General features: G+C 42.2%; 1 protein-coding gene across 8 annotated transcripts in view; it reads left to right on the plus strand.

Annotated features, from left to right (window-relative positions):
- Positions 1–18,183, plus strand: part of DOCK8 (dedicator of cytokinesis 8) — a 165,703-nt gene that overhangs the window by 86,904 nt on the left and 60,616 nt on the right. For all 8 annotated transcript variants that reach the window (XR_009558306.1, XR_009558305.1, XR_009558307.1 and 5 more), the window contains 4 exons: positions 1,430–1,578; positions 2,796–2,978; positions 4,192–4,327; positions 7,415–7,502. Coding sequence is in view for 5 of the 8 variants with exons in the window: in XM_060280050.1 (XP_060136033.1) it covers positions 1,430–1,578; positions 2,796–2,978; positions 4,192–4,327; positions 7,415–7,502 (556 nt within the window). In the remaining 3 variants the exon portion in view is untranslated. The remainder of the gene's footprint in view (positions 1–1,429; positions 1,579–2,795; positions 2,979–4,191; positions 4,328–7,414; positions 7,503–18,183) is intronic.

Here is an 18,183-nt window from a genome sequence, read left to right on the forward strand (position 1 = left end):
CATAACAATATATCACAGTTTCTATAGCTGTAGGCTATAGAAGGGCATTTAAAATGAGAGTCAGCAACTTCCAGTCGGCTGCAGAGCCATTATGGATGTGGATTTAGCCTCTTGGGGAAAGTCCAAGCTCGGCAGGAGATTTGGAGCTACACAAAGGTGCTGTGAGCTCCATTAAAAAAACCCCAAGGGAGTTTTGGGTGCAGGGGTAATAGAGAAATGCTAAGATTAATGTTAGTATTTATGGAAGCTGCGGAATGGGGGAATCGATGGTGATAAAATTTTATTTTGATTGTATTAAAAAATTAATAAGTATTATTATAAAATAAAATGAGAGTCGCCAAATGTGTCCTCTTTTTTGCTTCTCAAAATATGGCAACCCTACTTTGACATAACTATGGACTGTCTAACTTGTTGCAATCAAGTTTTTCTGTACACCTATTAATGAAGTTTGGAAGTATGGAATGTTGCCTTAGTGGAGCCTTTAATTGGTGTCGACACAACTTATGCACCATCCTTTCAAACCTTTGGCAGCGTGCCTTTCTCCTTTCTTTTTTGGAGCATAGCCTTGCTTGGGGCAATTGAAGCTTCTGAGGATGTCGGGTAACTTGCACCTCTGCCCTCCAGTCCTCTCTTCCTGACATTCTATTGGGACAAGGGAGTCTTCCATCCAGGTTCTTATTTTCTGCCAAAGACTTTGTCAAACTTCCACCCCAACTTTATATTACCTTTCTTCTTGTTCCCTGCTCTGTATTGATCTTTGTGTTGATTGGACCTTGTTCTCCTAAGAAAAACACCCTAATATTGTCATTGTTAATGCCACTCTGTATAAATATCACAAACTTTCTCCTCAGTGGGTGGGTTCCAAGAGCGCTATCATCCCCTGCAAGATGACTTCAGACTGTGCTGCATGCAGTCTGTAGCTGCCTTTGCAGCAACCACTCTGAGAATGTTAATCCCAGAGCCATGTTGCACTACAACATCGTCACAGCTCTTGACTTTCAACTTCCACTCTGCTCTTGATACTTCAGCCTGTGCTGGTGTATTTTTTGGAACAATAATCCTCCAACGTGTTAACTCTTTAGGACAAACTACTACAAATTTCAGGTGAGAAAGCTTGCTAGTCTCCCATATGTGTGTCTACACAGAGACCACGAAGAAGGATGGATAGCTTAACCTTAACTGAAGTTCTATGGAGTGGTCATATGTGGAGCCACAGCACTTTCTCAGCTGCACACTGTGGTTAGATATTGAATGTTGGTATGGGAATCTTTGAACTGAGCAAAACCTCTTTGGACTTGCAAGCTGGAACTTAAGGGGTAGAGTATGCACTGCATATACCTAAGTATTTCCATATGAATGGTTCTACAGATGACCATTCTTAAGAACTTCAGTTACAAGTATGCAACTTATATTTTCTAATACTGTATAGTTTCAGATGGCCGCAATGGGAAAGGCCGCATTGGATCTCCAGATGAAGAACCAGAAGTTGCAAGCCAAATTAACCAAAATATTGCTCTGGCCATTGCTGGGAATCAGTTTAATCTCCTACGGTCCTATGGTTCATCTGTGTCCACAGTGGTAGGTCTGCCTACACTATGTGTTCGCAGATTTTTTTCTTGTTTTGTTACTCCCTATTACTGACCCAAATTCTAGGGGCCAACTTTTTAGAATTTCTTATGTTTTTCATTTGATCTAGTGGGCATACTGGGCATATTTTCCAGGGGGAAGGGCCGTAGCTCAGTGGTAGAGCATGCATAAGGTCCCAGGTTCAGTCTCCAGCATCTCCAGGTAAGGCTGCAAGAGACTCCTGCCTGAAGCCCTCGAAAGCCACTGCCAGTCAGTGTAAACAGTACTAAGCAAGTTGGACCAAATATCTGTCTCGGTATCCAGTAGCTTCCTATAGCTCTATGCTTCTTGAGCCTCCTTGCTGGTTGGAGCTGATGGACTTGTAGTCCAAGACTTCTGGAGGGCCCCAGATTGAGGAAGGCTACTCCAGAGTATCTGATGCTGTTTTTGTTTTGTTTTGTTGCAAGTGTGCCATTCACACCTGCAAAAAAACCCCAGCAGAATTACATTTGAGCAAGTAGCTCAGTGTTAACTGATAACTGGCAATATTCCAGTTGTGCTTAAAGCAAAGCTCTTTTTAGCTAAATAAAAAAATTCCTTCAGTAGCACCTTAAAGACCAACTAAGTTTATGTTTTGGTATGAGCTTTCGTGTGCATGCACACTTCTTCAGATACACTAGAAACAGAAGTGTCAGACCCTATATATATACAGAGGGTGGTGGGGGTGGTGGGGAAAGGGTGATGGGCTGAAGGGAGTGGTAAACCTGTAGATGGCTGTTAATGGCTGCTGATGGCTGCAATTAGTCCTGGGCTGAGGGACTCTTTTTAGCTGATAATCTCCTGTAGGCAGTAAGACGTGGAATGGTGCCTTTTCAACTGGAATTGCTAGAGCCCTCTCTGCTAGTAGAAGAAGATGCTTATAAGTAGCTCATTTTCAGATAGGGCACTGGTGCCCTCTCTGCTAGCAAATGAAAAACCTCCCCATACCCAGCATTGAGAAGGTACACTCTAGCCCACCACCTGAAATAGAGATATTCCCAACTCCCAGATCTAAGTGGCTACAGCAGATTAATTAGCTGGAAACGGCACCTTAAACAATAGAAAGGAGCCCTGCCAGTTGTGTGACTGGTGATATTCATTAGGACTACCTATTAATATCACCAGTCACACAATATTAATAGTTGGCATAAGTTTAACTTTCTTGAACTTCTTATTTTATTTTTTCCAAGCCCTACAAACAATACAACACGTTAAGTCCAGAAACTACACGCCACCTTTTGATCTGTTTCCTGTGGATCCTGAAAAACGCTGATCAGAATCTTATTCAGAAATGGGTTGCAGACCTGCCATCTATGCAGCTAAACAGGATTTTAGATGTCCTTTACATCTGTGTCTCAGGCTTTGAGTATAAGGTAAATAGAATGGTGTTCAATCCAGACTTGTTGCTAATTGTTTTGATGCATTACAGACACAGTGTACAGGTTTTCTTGGATAGAAATACGCTACACTAGGGTTACCAGATGTCCCCGTTTCCCGGGGACAGTCCCCAGATTTGTGAATAAGTCCCCAGATAAATTCCATCCCCAGAATGTCCCCGGATTTCATCTAATGTCCCTGGGAAATGCAGCAGTAGCAGTCTCAGCAACCCAGAGCGGTTGGCTCTGGCGAGCTTCAGGAGCTACTCTTAAGATGCAGCTTCTGGGCTGCCTCCACGTTCCCTGACCCAGCAACTAAGCTGTGAAGGGAGGTTTCATGCTGCCTATTGGGGTTGCTCCAATGGGAAGGGAGGCAGCGCCCTGCCTGAGAGATCCCCACCCTGTCCTGCTTGCACGCAAGTATGAATGGGATTGGGGCTGCTCCGGTGGGAAGGGAGGCATTGCGCTGCCCAAGTCTCGCCGCCACCACTCTCAGCCCTCCTCCACCTTCCATGTGTCTGACCCACCGTGCACCGCTTCACCACCACCACCACCACCACCACCGAAGAACCAACAACTAAGGGTTTGCCCAGGCTCATGGATAAAGCAGATAGAAGCCTCGGAGGAAGGGGAAATGTGGCGGTTGAGGTCAAGGCGGTAGCTGCCCCTCTGCCACCACCATCGCTGCAGCATCAACGTCCCAAACGTGTAGTATTTATTTATTTATTTAAAGTGTCCCCGGATTCATTGGGGGGAAAATGGTAACCTTATGCTACATTTATTTTTCAAGTGTTCTTCACTTTTAACTGTGCAAAATTCTAGCTGAACTTTTCAAGAGGTACAAAATAATTGGGTTGTAGATTTCTTTGTACAGTGGTACCTCAGGTTAAGTACTTAATTGGTTCTGAAAGTCCGTACTAAACCTGAAACTTCCTTAACCTGAAGCGAACTTTCCCATTGAAAGTAATGGAAAGTGGATTAATCATTCCAGACGGGTCCGCAGAGTACTTAAATTGAAAGTACTCAACCTGAAGCGTACTTAACACGAAGTATGACTGTACAGGGTGAGTCTTTTAAAAGAGGCCCTGTGGAACATGTGTACTCTGTATCCGCGGGGCCTCTTTTAAATGACTCGCCCTGTACATTTAAAAGACATACTAACCTTTTGATACTGGCGGTTTAGGTCACATATTTCTTTATGTCTGTGCAGGGCAAGCAAAGCTCAGACAAAGTCAGCACTCAAGTACTCCAGAAATCAAGGGATGTAAAAGCTCGGCTAGAAGAGGCCTTACTAAGAGGAGAGGGAGCCAGGGGTGAAATGATGAAGCGGTGCAGGATGCCTGCTGGTATGCTCCTTGCTTCTTCTTTTTCTCATTTGTGGAACCAAAAAGAAATTGTAGCTATAAAAACGCAGTTTTCCAAAACAACTTTGACAGCAAAAAAATGTCTGAAGAAAAATTTGAAAAGAGTTAGATTATTAATGACTAAGTTAGAAAATTAAGAAGTTGCCGTATACTAAGGGTGTCCCTCCAGATTATTCCTCTTTTGTGGGAGGGATTCAAGTGCATATCAGAACTTTAAAGGTAAAGGTAAAGGGACCCCTGACCATTAGGTCCAGTCGTGACCGACTCTGGGGTTGCGGCGCACATCTCGCATTATTGGTGGAGGGAGCCAGCGTATAGCTTCCAGGTCATGTGGCCAGCATGACAAAGCTGCTTTTGGCGAACCAGAGCAGCACATGGAAACGCCGTTTACCTTCCTGCTGTATTTCTCTACTTGCACTTTGAGGTGCTTTCGAACTGCTAGGTGGGCAGGAGCTGGGACCGAACAACGGGAGCTCACCCCGTCGCAGGGATTCGAACCACCGACCTTCTGATCGGCAAGCCCTAGGCTCTGTGGTTTAACCCACAGCGCCACCTGCGTCCCGGAACTTTAGGCTTGTGCAATTAAAGTGGCTGAGAGCACGGAGAAGCAAGAGCCCTTTCTGTTCAGCTCTGCCTCTCAAATCAGAACCAGTAAAGGTGGTGAATGTTAACAACAACAACAACAACAACAACAACAACAACAACAACAACAATATAAGTTGTTGTTGTTGTTAAACTTAGCTTCCTACAACTAGATGGGATAAACTGTGCTTGTATACTTGATAATGCCTAGGGATAAAGTGTCAGCAGTAGACAAGGCGCTGCATCTAACTGGATTATCATTGACTATTCTTTTCCAAGGCCTTCTTTAAGCAAATCACTTCTTTAAGCAAATAACTGTATCATTTTGGCTTCTTCTTGATTGCTTAGTACTGCTCACCCTCTTCTTTCATCCTCAAGTTTTTTTCTAGGAAGTAACCAGAAAGCTGGTTTGATCATTGTTTCAACTCCCCAATTTGATCCTTACTACAGTACAGGCCAATTGAAGGTGCCCATTTTATGAGGAAGTGCCTGGAACTAGTCCTCACCTCCTGCTGCTGTTGCTTGCTTTGACTGCCAAAAGAAGCCTACAGGCTGCTTCTTTCTGGTAGTCAGGACAGACAGCAACCAGGTCAGTAGCACAGCCACTTCTGCAGAAAGGTGAGCTGAGCTCTGGGACTGGTTGCCAGCCATTCTCTCTTTCTGCTTAATGAAAGAAGGTGGCTTGCAGGTGTTGGTTAAACACTTTTTTCATTAAGAGGGTAAGGCAAGAGTGCATCCTATACCTACGCCGCTGTGGTAGTACCAGATGTTGTTTGGCTGCAGCTCCCATCATCCCTTAGAGTCCCAACAGCATCTGGTAGCACCATGTTGGCTACTCCTGCTCACCCAAGTCTGGACTTCTGGGCTTCATTCCTTTGTCTGCCTCGGTCCAATGTTTTGCTTCTAAAAGGTAAAGGTAAAGGACCCCTGACAGTCAAGTCCAATCGCGAACGACTCTGGGGTTGCGGCACTCATCTCACTTTACTGGCTGAGGGAGCCGACATTTGTCTGCAGACAGTTTTTCCGGGTCATGTGGCCAGCATGACTAAGCCCTTCTGGCGAAACCAGAGCAGTGCACGGAAACACTGTTTACCTTCCCTCTGGAGCGGTACATGTACTTGCACTTATTGGTGTGCTTTCGAACTGCTAGGAACTGGGACAGAGCAATGGGAGCTCACCTCATCGTGGGGATTCGAACCGCCGACCTTCTGATCGGCAAGCCCAGTGGCTTAGTGGTTTAGACCACAGCGACACCCCTGTCCCATTTTGCTTCTAGCTTGGTTTTATTTCCTGGCTCTAAGCCCCATTGTTCTCAGGGGCACATTGTTCCCATCTGTTGTATTTCAACAATTTCATACCAAATGCCTTTTAGATTGTGTGTAAAAATTACACTTTCCTTCACTGCTAGCACAATGGATGTAGCTGGACTTTCTTTCAGATCGCTCCCAGAGGGTCCGGTTGGGCGCTTATACCTCTAATATGCTTAGGACTAACACAGGAACACCACAGGGATGTGTGCTTAGTCCGCTCTTTTATACTCTTTATACATATGATTGTGTCGCTGCCCACCCTAGTAATAGGGTTGTCAAATCTACAGTTGACACAACTGTGATCGGGCTCATCTCTGATAAGGAGGGTGAAACTGAGTATAGAGATGAGGTGGAGCAGCTGACAGAGTGGTGCAGAGTTAATAAATTGCTCATAAATACAAAGAAAACAAAGGAGCTTGTGTGGTGGACTTTAGGAGACAGAAGAACGAGGTCCAGCCACTTTTGATTGACTGAATCTGTGTGGAGAGGGTAACAACGTTTAGATTTCTAGGCATTGAGTTACAGGAGGATCTGTCCTGGAGTGTTAATACAAGGGGGCTTGTGAATAAGACGCAGCAGAGACTGTACTTTTTGAGAATTTTAAGGAAAAACCATCTCCCACAAAAGCTGCTGCTTGCCTTCTATCACTGCGCCATACAGAGTGTTCTTACGTATGGTTTATGTGTGTGGTACAGAAGCTGTACTTCTCAGGACAGAGCAGGGCTGTGCAGAATTATTAAAACAGCAGAGAGCATTATTGGCTGCTCACTCTCCACCTTAGAACAAATCTACACCACCACTAGACATATCAAGAGATCCAACGCACCCTGGTCACCATTTCTTTGAGCTCCTGCCATCGGGACGGAGATATAGAACTATGCAGGCAAGAATGAGCCGTCTCTAGAGCGATTTTGGCCTTAAATGGAAAGTCTGGACTTTGAAGTCATCTTATTTTACTTGTTATTTTGTATTGTATTTACTGTTTTTAAATAGGTTTTGTAGTAATTTTGGATTATGTGGAATGCTTTATCTGAGTGGATGTAGCAACCAAGTAATTTTGTTGTTCCCACAAGGGGACAATGACAATTAAGATATCTTATCTCTTGCAGAACTCATATCAGTAGGGAAACATTGATATTAAAGTTTCAGTGTGATTCTATGTATGTTGTCCTTGTAGGGAATGATAAATTCCCAGGATTTAATGAGAACCTACGATGGAGGAAAGAGCAGACACACTGGCGGCAAGCAAACGAGAGGCTAGATAAGTAAGTAATTTAATGAGTTTATATTGCTTTAACCAGAGCAGCTTCTCTCTGTGGCCATCTAGTTTCATTCCTGAACCAAGGCAGAAAACTCTATCCTTAAAGCATCCTGGACTGAAACATTTATAGCTGTATTTGGTAACTCTAAACTGTGGTTCTGAAATCCCTTTATTCTTCATCCTCCTCTTACTAGCAGTGGTGTGGAAGGTTAGCTTTCAATATATGTAAGTATTGTTGAGAGAAGCTTGCAATAAAAATATGAGTGCATTCTTCCTCCTACTATAATATTATCTGTGTTCTTTTCATATCATCTTGTGGTTTCCCTGAGAGCCAACAACAAAAATAGAATGGGTTGCTATTTCCACATTTTTAGGACTAGTTTGGTTAGAGCTAGAGATTACCTCCAAAGGGGAGGGACTTCTCCTTCCTTGGAGCACAAGGCTTTTGTCTCATTGTCTCCTTATGCTGGGGCATTGCTCACACTTTCTTTAGATCAGAGAGTGCCTGTAGAATGGGTTTGGAAAAATACCCAGCAGTCATCAGATGTGAGGAAAACACTAGAGGTTAGCTAAGGACTAGTGTATTGCATCTACCATTTGAAGCTGGCTCTGAATTGCCCTGCCTAAATGCTTCAACTTAATTTGTTCTGCACAAATGGCACCACCACCATTAATTTTCTTTCTTTTGTGAACTTTGGGGAAGCATGCAAAGGGAAATATAAAGTTGGAGTAAGACTCTGGCTCAATTCAGACATCATGCCAAATTGTAGTTTATTCTAACTGCTATTTATCCCCATCTGTTCTTAACATATGTGTCACCAATGGTTTAGACTGCAGCCCTGGTAGTAAGTTCCATTGAAGTAAATGAACGATATTTCTGAGTAGACATTTAGAAGAATGTACTGCTAGAGGTTTGTTTTTTTAATTATCTTTATTGTTTAAAATTATAAAACAGACACAATAACGCACAAAACACATAATAAACAAACTAATAGCTTGTTTGCAGGTTCTAGCAGGGGAGCGCAGCTATCGTATACCCTTGACCGAAGAACGGTACACTCCTTCTATCTGGGAAGGTCGTCCTCTTCCACCGAGCGCGCAGCTTCGGGAGGGACGCACATGGAGCGGTGAGGGAGGAAGGGGACACCCGCCTAATAGTTTCCTGTTTCCGCCGCGGACCGTGAAGGAGCGCGGGGCGTTCTCTGGGGAGAAGCCCTGAGCTTTGCAAAGGCAAAAAAGAGGTTCTGCTTGGGCTACGCAGTCCTCGAAACCCAAGAATAAAATTCTTGGGGACCAAGACCCGGTAGCGACTCTCCAGCTCGGAAACCAGACCCGTTTGAGGGGTCTGGAGGGAGCTGGATAGAAGTCGGGGTGCCAGGGTTTAATCAGCCGGCAAAGCGAAGCCACTAGCTCCTCGGAAAAGCGGGGAAGCATCCCTAACCCAAGAACCCTTCTGGAGCTGAATAATATCAAAAGTTTACAAGAGAGGAAGAAAAGATTCAGAAGGAATGAAAGGAATAAAGAAAAGGGAACATACCGGACTCTGCTAGATTGAAGGGCGTGGTACCTCGAAGTGGTGAGAGACGGAGCTGACCTAAATTGCTGAGTAACAAATACAAGGTGAGGAAAACATATTCTAACCAAGTATTTACGAACCTTAACTAAGTGTTAATGAACTGTGAATAAGATTAGTGAGTGGTTTGAAGCTCCCTACTGATCTAAAAAGTACACGGAGTCTGCCGGAGGCTGGGAGACATTGTATCCGCTGGCAGGAAAGTAACATTATAAAAAGTGACAAGGCTGCTGAAAAGCTGAGAGAGGGCCAGCGTGTGGGAACTAAATACCGTGTTTCCCCTTTTTTAAGACGTAGTCATTAAGTAAGCCATGGCAGCATTTTTAAGCATTTGCAAAAGATAAGACATACCCCGAAAATAAGACATACCTCCATGCCTTGTATGAAAACTAACACCCTCCTTATGGCCACTACTGGGAGTAAGATGTCGCTGAATTAGACTGAGTTCCTATTTAAGTGACTAGATTTTGGATTTTAAAAGCAAGACCGCCGAGCGCCCCAGCCAGCCAGCGGGACCCAGCCAGCCAGCGGGGCCTGGGAAGCGGCTGCTGTTGTAGTGGTGAGCTCGCGGAGCGCCCGGCCGAGGAGATCTGCCGCCCCACCGCCCGGAACCGACTGCTGCAGAGCGGAGCGCTCCGCAGCGCCGAGCGCTCAGAGCGCCCAGCAGCACCGGGCGGAGCGCTGGAGCCAGCAGCCTCGCCTCCGCCCGGCCGAGGAGACCTGCTGCCCCGCCGTCCGGAACGGCTGCTGCAGAGCGGAGCGCTCCGCAGCGCCGCCGCCGAGCGCTCAGAGTGCCCAGCAGCCCCGGGCGGAGCGCCGGAGCCAGCGGCTTCGCCTCCACCTGGCCGTGGAGACCTGCTGCCCTGCCGCCTGGAACGGTTGCTGCAGAGCGGAGCGCTCCGCAGCGCCGCCGCCGAGCGCTCAGAGCGCCCAGCAGCACCGGGCGGAGCGCCGGAGCCAGCGGCCTCGCCTCCGCCCGGCCGAGGAGACCTGCCGCCCCGCCGCCCGGAACGGCTGCTGCAGAGCGGAGCGCTCCGCAGTGCCACCGCCGCGCGCTTAGAGTGCCCAGCAGCACCGGGCGGAGCGCCGGAGCCAGCAGCCAGCTGGCCGGCCGCCAGGATCCAGCTGCTGGAGCGCGCAGAGCGCTCAGCAGCTCAGAGCACCCGGCAGCGCCGGAGCCAGCGGCCTCGCCTCTACCCGGCCAAGGAGGCTTGCCGTCCCGCTGCCCAGAACCAGCTGCTGGAGCGCGCGGAGCGCTCGGAGCACCCAGCAGAGCCCTCGCCCCTTTCTTCTGCCGTCTGGCCTGTCTTAAAAGGGGCGCAGCGGAGAAAATGCCTTTAAAGGGTGATCGGAGGGGGACGCTGTGGGAAGATGGGGGCTTTCTATTTCATTATTTAAAATGGTTGCCATATTTTGCAAAAGCAAAAAAGAGGACGTATTTGGAAACTCCTGCTTTTAATTATGGATCGCTATGACGACTCTGCCTGTGATAAAGAGGACGTGTCCTCGAAAAAATGTGACACATGGCAACCCTATTTATATCTATATTTGCTCCATTGGTTAGAGCATGGTGCTGATGATTCTTCATTGCAGAGGGTTGGACTAGATGATCCTTGGGGTCCCTTCCAACTCTTCGATTCTATGATCATCTGGAGGGACACAGGTTTTCCCATCACCGATGGAGAAGACCTGTGAACCTGAAGACCTGAGAATATAGTACTGTACAGCTGGAAGGGGTCCCCCAAGGGCCATCCAGTCAAACCCCCTGCAATTATGCAGAAATCACAGCTAAAATAATCCCCATCAGATGGCAGTCACAGCTGGAGAAGCCTTGGCCATCCAAACCTGGGTTTTAAAACCTCCCATGTAGGAGAGTCCAAGCTCAATAGCACCTCAGAGCACTGAAATCTTTGTGCATACATTGTATTGTTCTAATACATACAACAACCTTGTCAGGTAGGACAGAGCTCAGCAGCGCTGCGCGTAGCACACAGCAGCACCCCGAGCCAGCGGCGTGGCCCAGCCGAGGAGACCATAAGACACCCCACCAAAAATAAGCCACCCTGTGTTTTTTTAACGAAAAAAGTTATAAGACGGTGTCTTAAAAAAGGGGAAACACGGTAGTATCAAAACATACCAAAACGACAGGACAGAGGCAACCAAGGAGCTACAAAACCAAAAAAACAAGGACAACTACTGAGTCTACCAAGATAAGTGCTTCATAAATTATAAAAAACTGGAATTGGAAAGCCCGTGAATTGATTGCACTGTGACTTTAAGTGAGCACAAGGGCGGGGGTTGCTGCGGATTGCGAAACGCTTAAGGCAATGAGAACACCTTTGAGAAAGACCAAAGAAACTCAAGAATAAAAAGATTTCCTCATTTTCCTCGGATAAAAAGACTGAATACGAACATTGGGTGAGAAGGGCAAGACAGCCTACACAGAGATAAACAGTTGAACTGTATAAAACCTGCTTCTGAACAGGAGGATTTAAGTGGAAAGACAAACTTTGGGGGGCAGGGGTGATTGAAACTGTAGGACTACAAATTCATGATTGCAACAAAGACCAATCTAGGGGAGGTATATATTGGGAGGTAATAACAAACAGGAGGGACATAGAGGGAACTGGAAGTTAAGTATTCAATGAGTGTTAATGGAAATGGTTAATGGTAAAATGGTTAACCAATGATAAGAAGGTAATAGCTAAGACTGGCTGACACCTAGTGGTGGTAAAGTTGATAACACCCAGGTAAATGCAATTGAGATCTGGACTTAGTTTAAGCATGACGCAGAAAGCACAAAAAACAGTGGCAGGGAGTGAAAGAAGAGCCTCAAAGGCAGATATAGAGGGAGAAGGAGACATGGCTAAAATATTGGCAGAAATTAGAGAATTAAGAAAGGAAATGAGAGAAAGTGAATATAACATTAGTGGAAAACTGAAGGAGGCAGTCTCAGAAATAACAAGTCAAATGAAAGAAATGGATAAGAAAATTCATATTGTAGAGGAACAATCGAAACAAACTCAAAAAGAAGTGAAGGAAAACAAGAGGGAAGGGGAAAAAATGAAAGGACAGATTGAGGGGATTGTGAAAACACAGGAAGAAATTCTGGACCATTTGGCTATGGTTGAAATGGCCCAGAAGGCAAATAATTTGAAATTGAGAGGGATAGAGGAGATAGAAGGAGAAAATCTAAGAGAAAAATTGATTACAGAAATAGCCAAATTATTAAACATTAAAGAGGAAGAAATGGAATATTGGTTAATAAATGCATTCAGAATTAAACTAAATCTAACACAAGGAAGAAGAAAAAAGTATCCTGATGACTGCCTAATCACTTTGAACTCGATAGAGGCCAAAAATGAGATTCTAAGGAAAAGCAGGGAAAACAAATGGAGTATTGATGGTAAACCAGTAGTGGTGTTTAAGGACATTCCGAACAGGTTGCTTCGTAAAAGGAATGTCTTCAAAGAATTGACTAAAAACCTGACGGCGAATAATATAAGGTTCAGGTGGGACTACCCTGGGGGGGTTGTTTTTCACTATAAGGACAAAAAATTCAAAATTGATTCAGTACAGCAAATGAAGAGATTTGGAGAAACATATAAAGAACTAGGGAAAATAGAAGGAGTGGAAGAAGACTTGGATGTTCCAGAACAAGAACAAGACCAGGATTTAAAAATAGATGATAAATTAATCTAAAGGCTGATAATAAAGATATCTAATTAAATAAGCAAAATGAGTGTTAAATTGATTTCTTGGAATATTAACGGAATGAACGATAAAAATAAAAGACATAGGATAAATCACGTATTAGAAAAACACAAGGCAGACATTATATGTCTGCAAGAAACGCATATAGTAAAAAGACATAACAGAGTTCTAAAAAATAGGAAACTAGGAAATGAATTCATAGCCTCAGATATTCAAAAAAAGAGGGGGGTAGTGATTTATGTAAAAACTAAATATGAGGCAAAACAAATGTTCAAAGACAAAGAAGGTAGATTTATAGGCGTTCAGATCGAGATAGAAGGTGAAAAATTGTTGGTAGTAGGGATCTACGCTCCAAATGAATTAAAAGCAGATTTCTATAAAAAAACTGGGGGAAACACTGACGAATTATTTGGATTATAAGGTTATAATGGTGGGAGATTTTAATGGCGTACCATCATTAGAAATGGATAAATCACTAAAAAAGAGGAAAAATTTAAATCAAGGGAAATTACCAAACTCATTTGATCTAATAACAAGTAATTTGGAATTAGTAGACATCTGGAGGTGGAAAAACCCAACTGTAAAAGATTTTACATTTTTCTCGGAATCAAAACAAAGCTGGAGTAGAATAGACCATATATGGGTGTCAAAGGAATTAACAATAAAAGTAACTAAGACGGAAATATTACCAAAAACAATATCGGACCACAGAGCTACAACAATAGAATGGAAAGCTAAAGAACCTAAAAGATTTAGATGGAGGATGGACGATACACTGCTAAATGATGAGAAAATCCTAGGAAAAATAAAAGAACAAATTAACACCTATTTTGACTTAAACTTAAACAAAGGAACAGATATAAACATGGTCTGGGACGCAAGTAAAGCCGTTATAAAGGGGTCCCTAATACAACAAAACTGTATTCGCAAAAGGGAAAGAGAAAAAAATAAAGAAAACATTCTAAAAAGAATTGCAGATATTGAAAAACAATTAATAAAAACACCAGAGAATATTAAATTAAAGCAAGCGTACAAATTATTACAGACACAATTTGAGGCATTAATTAGACAAGAAGTGGAGTGGAAGATAAACCTGCTGAAACAAAAGAGCTTTGAATCAGCAAATAAAACCAGCAAATGGCTTGCCTGGCAGCTCAAAAAAAGAAAAACCCAAAATATGATAAACAAAATTGTCCAAAATGAGAAAATAATAGACAACCAGAAAGAAATAAAATAAGTATTTCTTAAATTTTACATGGAACTATATAAAGCAGCAAAAGAAGACAAGAACAAAATCCAGAAATATCTGGAAGAACATAAACTAATAAATATCCCACCAGAGTCAGCAATACAACTAGATAAACCAATTACAGAAGAAGAAATTTTAGCAGCAATAAAAAGAGGAAAAAATGGGAAAGCCCCGGGACCTGATGGCTTATCTATTAGTTACTATAAAAAACTAAGCCAACAACTAATCCCTCCTCTCAAGGAGGTGATGAACAACATAATGACAAAGGGACAACTGCCGAAAACCTGGGAAGAAGCACACATCACTCTTATACATAAACAAGGTTCTGATCCAACTAATGTTAAGAACTACAGGCCAATATCACTGCTTAATAATTATTATAAATTATTTACAAATATATTGGCGCAAAGATTTAAAGTGATACTGGCACAACAAATTCACCATGATCAGAACGGATTCCTACCTGGACGCCAGGTTAAAGATAATATGAGAAATATTCTAAATATAATCGAATACCTAGAAACTAAAATAAATAAACAAGCGGCTTTGATTTTCATCGATGCCGAAAAGGCATTCGATAATGTATCTTGGCTCTTCATGAAAAAAAATCTTGAAATGATGGGGGTAGGTGAAACATTTAGAAGATGTGTAGGAGCGATATATAATGAACAACAGGCAAAAATAATTATAAATAATGACTTAACAGAAAGTTTCCATATTTCTAAAGGGACAAGGCAAGGCTGCCCTTTATCGCCTCTTCTTTTTATAACAACATTAGAAGTATTGCTCCAGAAAATAAGAAATACACCAAGCATCACAGGAATTAAACACGGTACAAGAGAATATAAAACAAAGGCGTTTGCAGATGACGTAGTTTTAACGTTACAAGATCCTCAAACTGCAGTGCCGGAGGCCTTGAAAGTAATTGAAGAATTCGGAACATTGGCCGGCTTAAAATTAAATAGGAATAAAACAAAAATGATGTTCAAAAATGTAAGAGTGGAGCAAATAGATCAGATTCAAATAGAAACGGGAATAACGGCTACAAAAAAGGTAAAATATTTGGGCATTTGGCTATCCCCCCAAAATGTAAATTTATTTAAGGACAATTACTTAACAACTTGGAAAGAGGTCAAACTAAACCTGGAAGTATGGAGTAAACTGAAGTTGTCTTGGCTGGGAAGAATGGCAGTAATTAAAATGATGGTACTTCCCAAAATGTTATTCTTATTTCAAACAGTACCAATTACCGTATTACGGGAAACAACCATTTCAAGGACTGGCAGAAGGTAATTACGAGATTCATCTGGCAAGGCAAGAAGCCCAGAGTAAAATATAAAATCCTAACTGACAAAAAAGAAAGGGGGGGCTTCTCACTACCGGACCTTAAACTATATTACGAGTCATCATGTATAGTATGGTTGAAGGAATGGTTGAAATTAGACAACGCAGAAGTGCTGGACTTAGAGGGATTTCAAAACCGTTATGGCTGGCATGCGTATCTTGGGTACGATAAGGTGAGGGTACATAAGGATTTTTTAAACCACTGTATAAAAAGATCGTTATTCGAAGTCTGGTCCAAATATAAAGAATGGTTCGAAAGGAAAACGCCAGGTTGGCTATCACCCCAGGAGGCCCTGTCAGTGAAAAAAATAAACATGAAAACAAAATGGTTAACGTATAGAGATATCCTGACAGAGCAAGACAATGAGTTAAAGATGAAACCATATGAAGAACTTAAAGAACATCTACAGGGGTGGTGGGAATACCAACAAATATACAGTGTGTTCACAAAGGATAGGAAATCAAAAGGTTTTGAGCATTCTAAGACAATATTAGAAAAAACAGTATTATCAAGTGAGGAAAAAAACATATCAAAAATTTATGATTTCCTACTGGAATGGAACACTAAAGATGAAGAAACAAAGACCGTGATGATTAAATGGGCGATGGATCTGGGACATAATATAGAATATGCAGAGTGGTTTAAACTATGGAATGGAGGAATGAAATTTACGGCTTGCACAATCTTAAAAGAAAATATGTACAAAATGATATACAGGTGGTACCTTACACCAACTAAGCTATACAAAATGTACAAGACAGGAGATACGAAATGTTGGAAATGTAAATCTAAGGAAGGCAACTTCATACACATGTGGTGGTCCTGTGAAAGAGTCAAGAAATATTGGGAGGATATATATAATGAGATTAAAAAGATTCTTAAATATACAATAAAAAAGAAGCCGGAGGCATTCCTGTTGGGAATGGTGGGGAAAGATGTTGCGAAGGATGATGTCAAATGGTTCCTATATGCGACTACAGGAGCGAGGGTAATTCTAGCTCAGGTCTGGAAACAAGAGTTAATTCCATCAGTAGAAGACTGGAGAAGGAAAATGGTGGAATATATGGAAATTGCAAAACTAACATCGAGAATAAGACAGCAAGGCAGCGAGGTGTACATGAAAGAATGGGGAAAATTTATAGCATATATAGATAAGATAGTTGAAACAAAATAACATCTTAAATAAGAAATTACTCACAGAAGGAAACAAACTCACAACAACAAATTAAAAAGCTTTATTGGACATACAGATAGAAAATACAGTACAATGTATAGTAAAAATAAATAAATAAATAAACACGCATATATATATATACACACACATACAAAAAGAGGATTAAACAAGAAAATATGAGTACAAAAAGAAAGAGGATGAAGGTTTAAAAACGATATGAAGAATGTTGAAAATAGACTGAAACTATAAGGAATGTTATACCGTGCAACCAAACATATGAATATAAAAACAGCAGAAGAAAGTAGTGTGGAAGTCGATCATCGGAAATTTTTGTAACTTTAGGTTTGAACTTTAAGAGTTGTTGTTATTATACTAAGTTGTATTTTTATTTGAGAATTCTAGAGAATTTGCAAAGATAATGAATGTAATGAGCCCAAATGTCTGATAATGGAATATGTGGTATGCGAAAACTAATAAAAATTAATAATAATAATAAAATAAACAAACTAATAAACAATAACCAACAAACTTTGATATTCAATATATTACACAACCAAATAATAACATTCAATAATTTTCAAAACCTATATTCAAAGAACAAATATTAAAAAATGACTTCCAGTTAATCTCGCTGTATTTTTTTCTTTTAAATTATTTCGCACAGTTTTTGCTTATTTTCTTTGCCTTTTCTTTATAATTCTATATCTACATATTACAAGGTTCAGTCTAGCTCTGCCAAAAGGGTTCCTTTTATACCATTGTTTCTTAAGTATTCTTTAAAAACTCTCCATTCCTTATTGAATTTTTGATTCATTTGTCGTCTTATTCTTCCTGTCGTCTTTGCCAACTGCAGGTGCAGCCTTATCAGCTAGTAAGGGTCCTTTAAGTTGCGCCCAGGCAGGACAGAGATAGCCAATAATGACACCGGGGGCTTGAATCCAGAGAAAGAATTTAATTCTTAAATTTAAGAGACTCCTGGTGGTCAAGCTCACGACAGGAGTAAAGCAACACAAATCGCAAAGCTCCCTTATACCCTTCTCTGACTATGATTTCCTAAGACACAGACGCAGGATCTAAAGCATCCACGCAAGGCAAAAGGTCAGAAACATAGAGCACAGATGCACTATGGTGGTCTGTGCATCCTTGCCCCCTCCTCCACATCATCTGTGCATGCCGTCAGTTACTTATCTCTGACTTTCTCTCTGTGCCCTTGGGCATGTTCCCTGTCTGGGGGCAGTTTAGCGCATCATTCCCTTCTGATAAGGGAATCCTTTTGCTAGGAATGTTTTCCTTTTGGCAAGGCTGCTCTGTCTTCCTGCAATGTCTCTTTCTCAAGGCTTTTACTTCATTGGGGCCTCTGGCATAACGCAGGGTGTATGAGTCAGGCCCCGCTTTGGGATTCCTAAGTCAACCTTTTACTTGGTTCCTCTCTGTGCTTGAACAGGTATAGTACAGGGATATATTCAATATCAGCAATAATAAGCTGCGTTCAATTCAAATGGCCATCATCACCCCCTCCACAGGTATTCTACCATTAAAGTCTGCCAATCTGCTATATTGGGTAATATTTTATTTTTCAAATTTCTTGCTATCAATATTCTCCCTGCTGCTGAACAATGTTCTTTTTGAT

Source organism: Zootoca vivipara, chromosome 11 (assembly GCF_963506605.1).
Source record: "Zootoca vivipara chromosome 11, rZooViv1.1, whole genome shotgun sequence".
Lineage (NCBI taxonomy): Eukaryota > Metazoa > Chordata > Lepidosauria > Squamata > Lacertidae > Zootoca > Zootoca vivipara.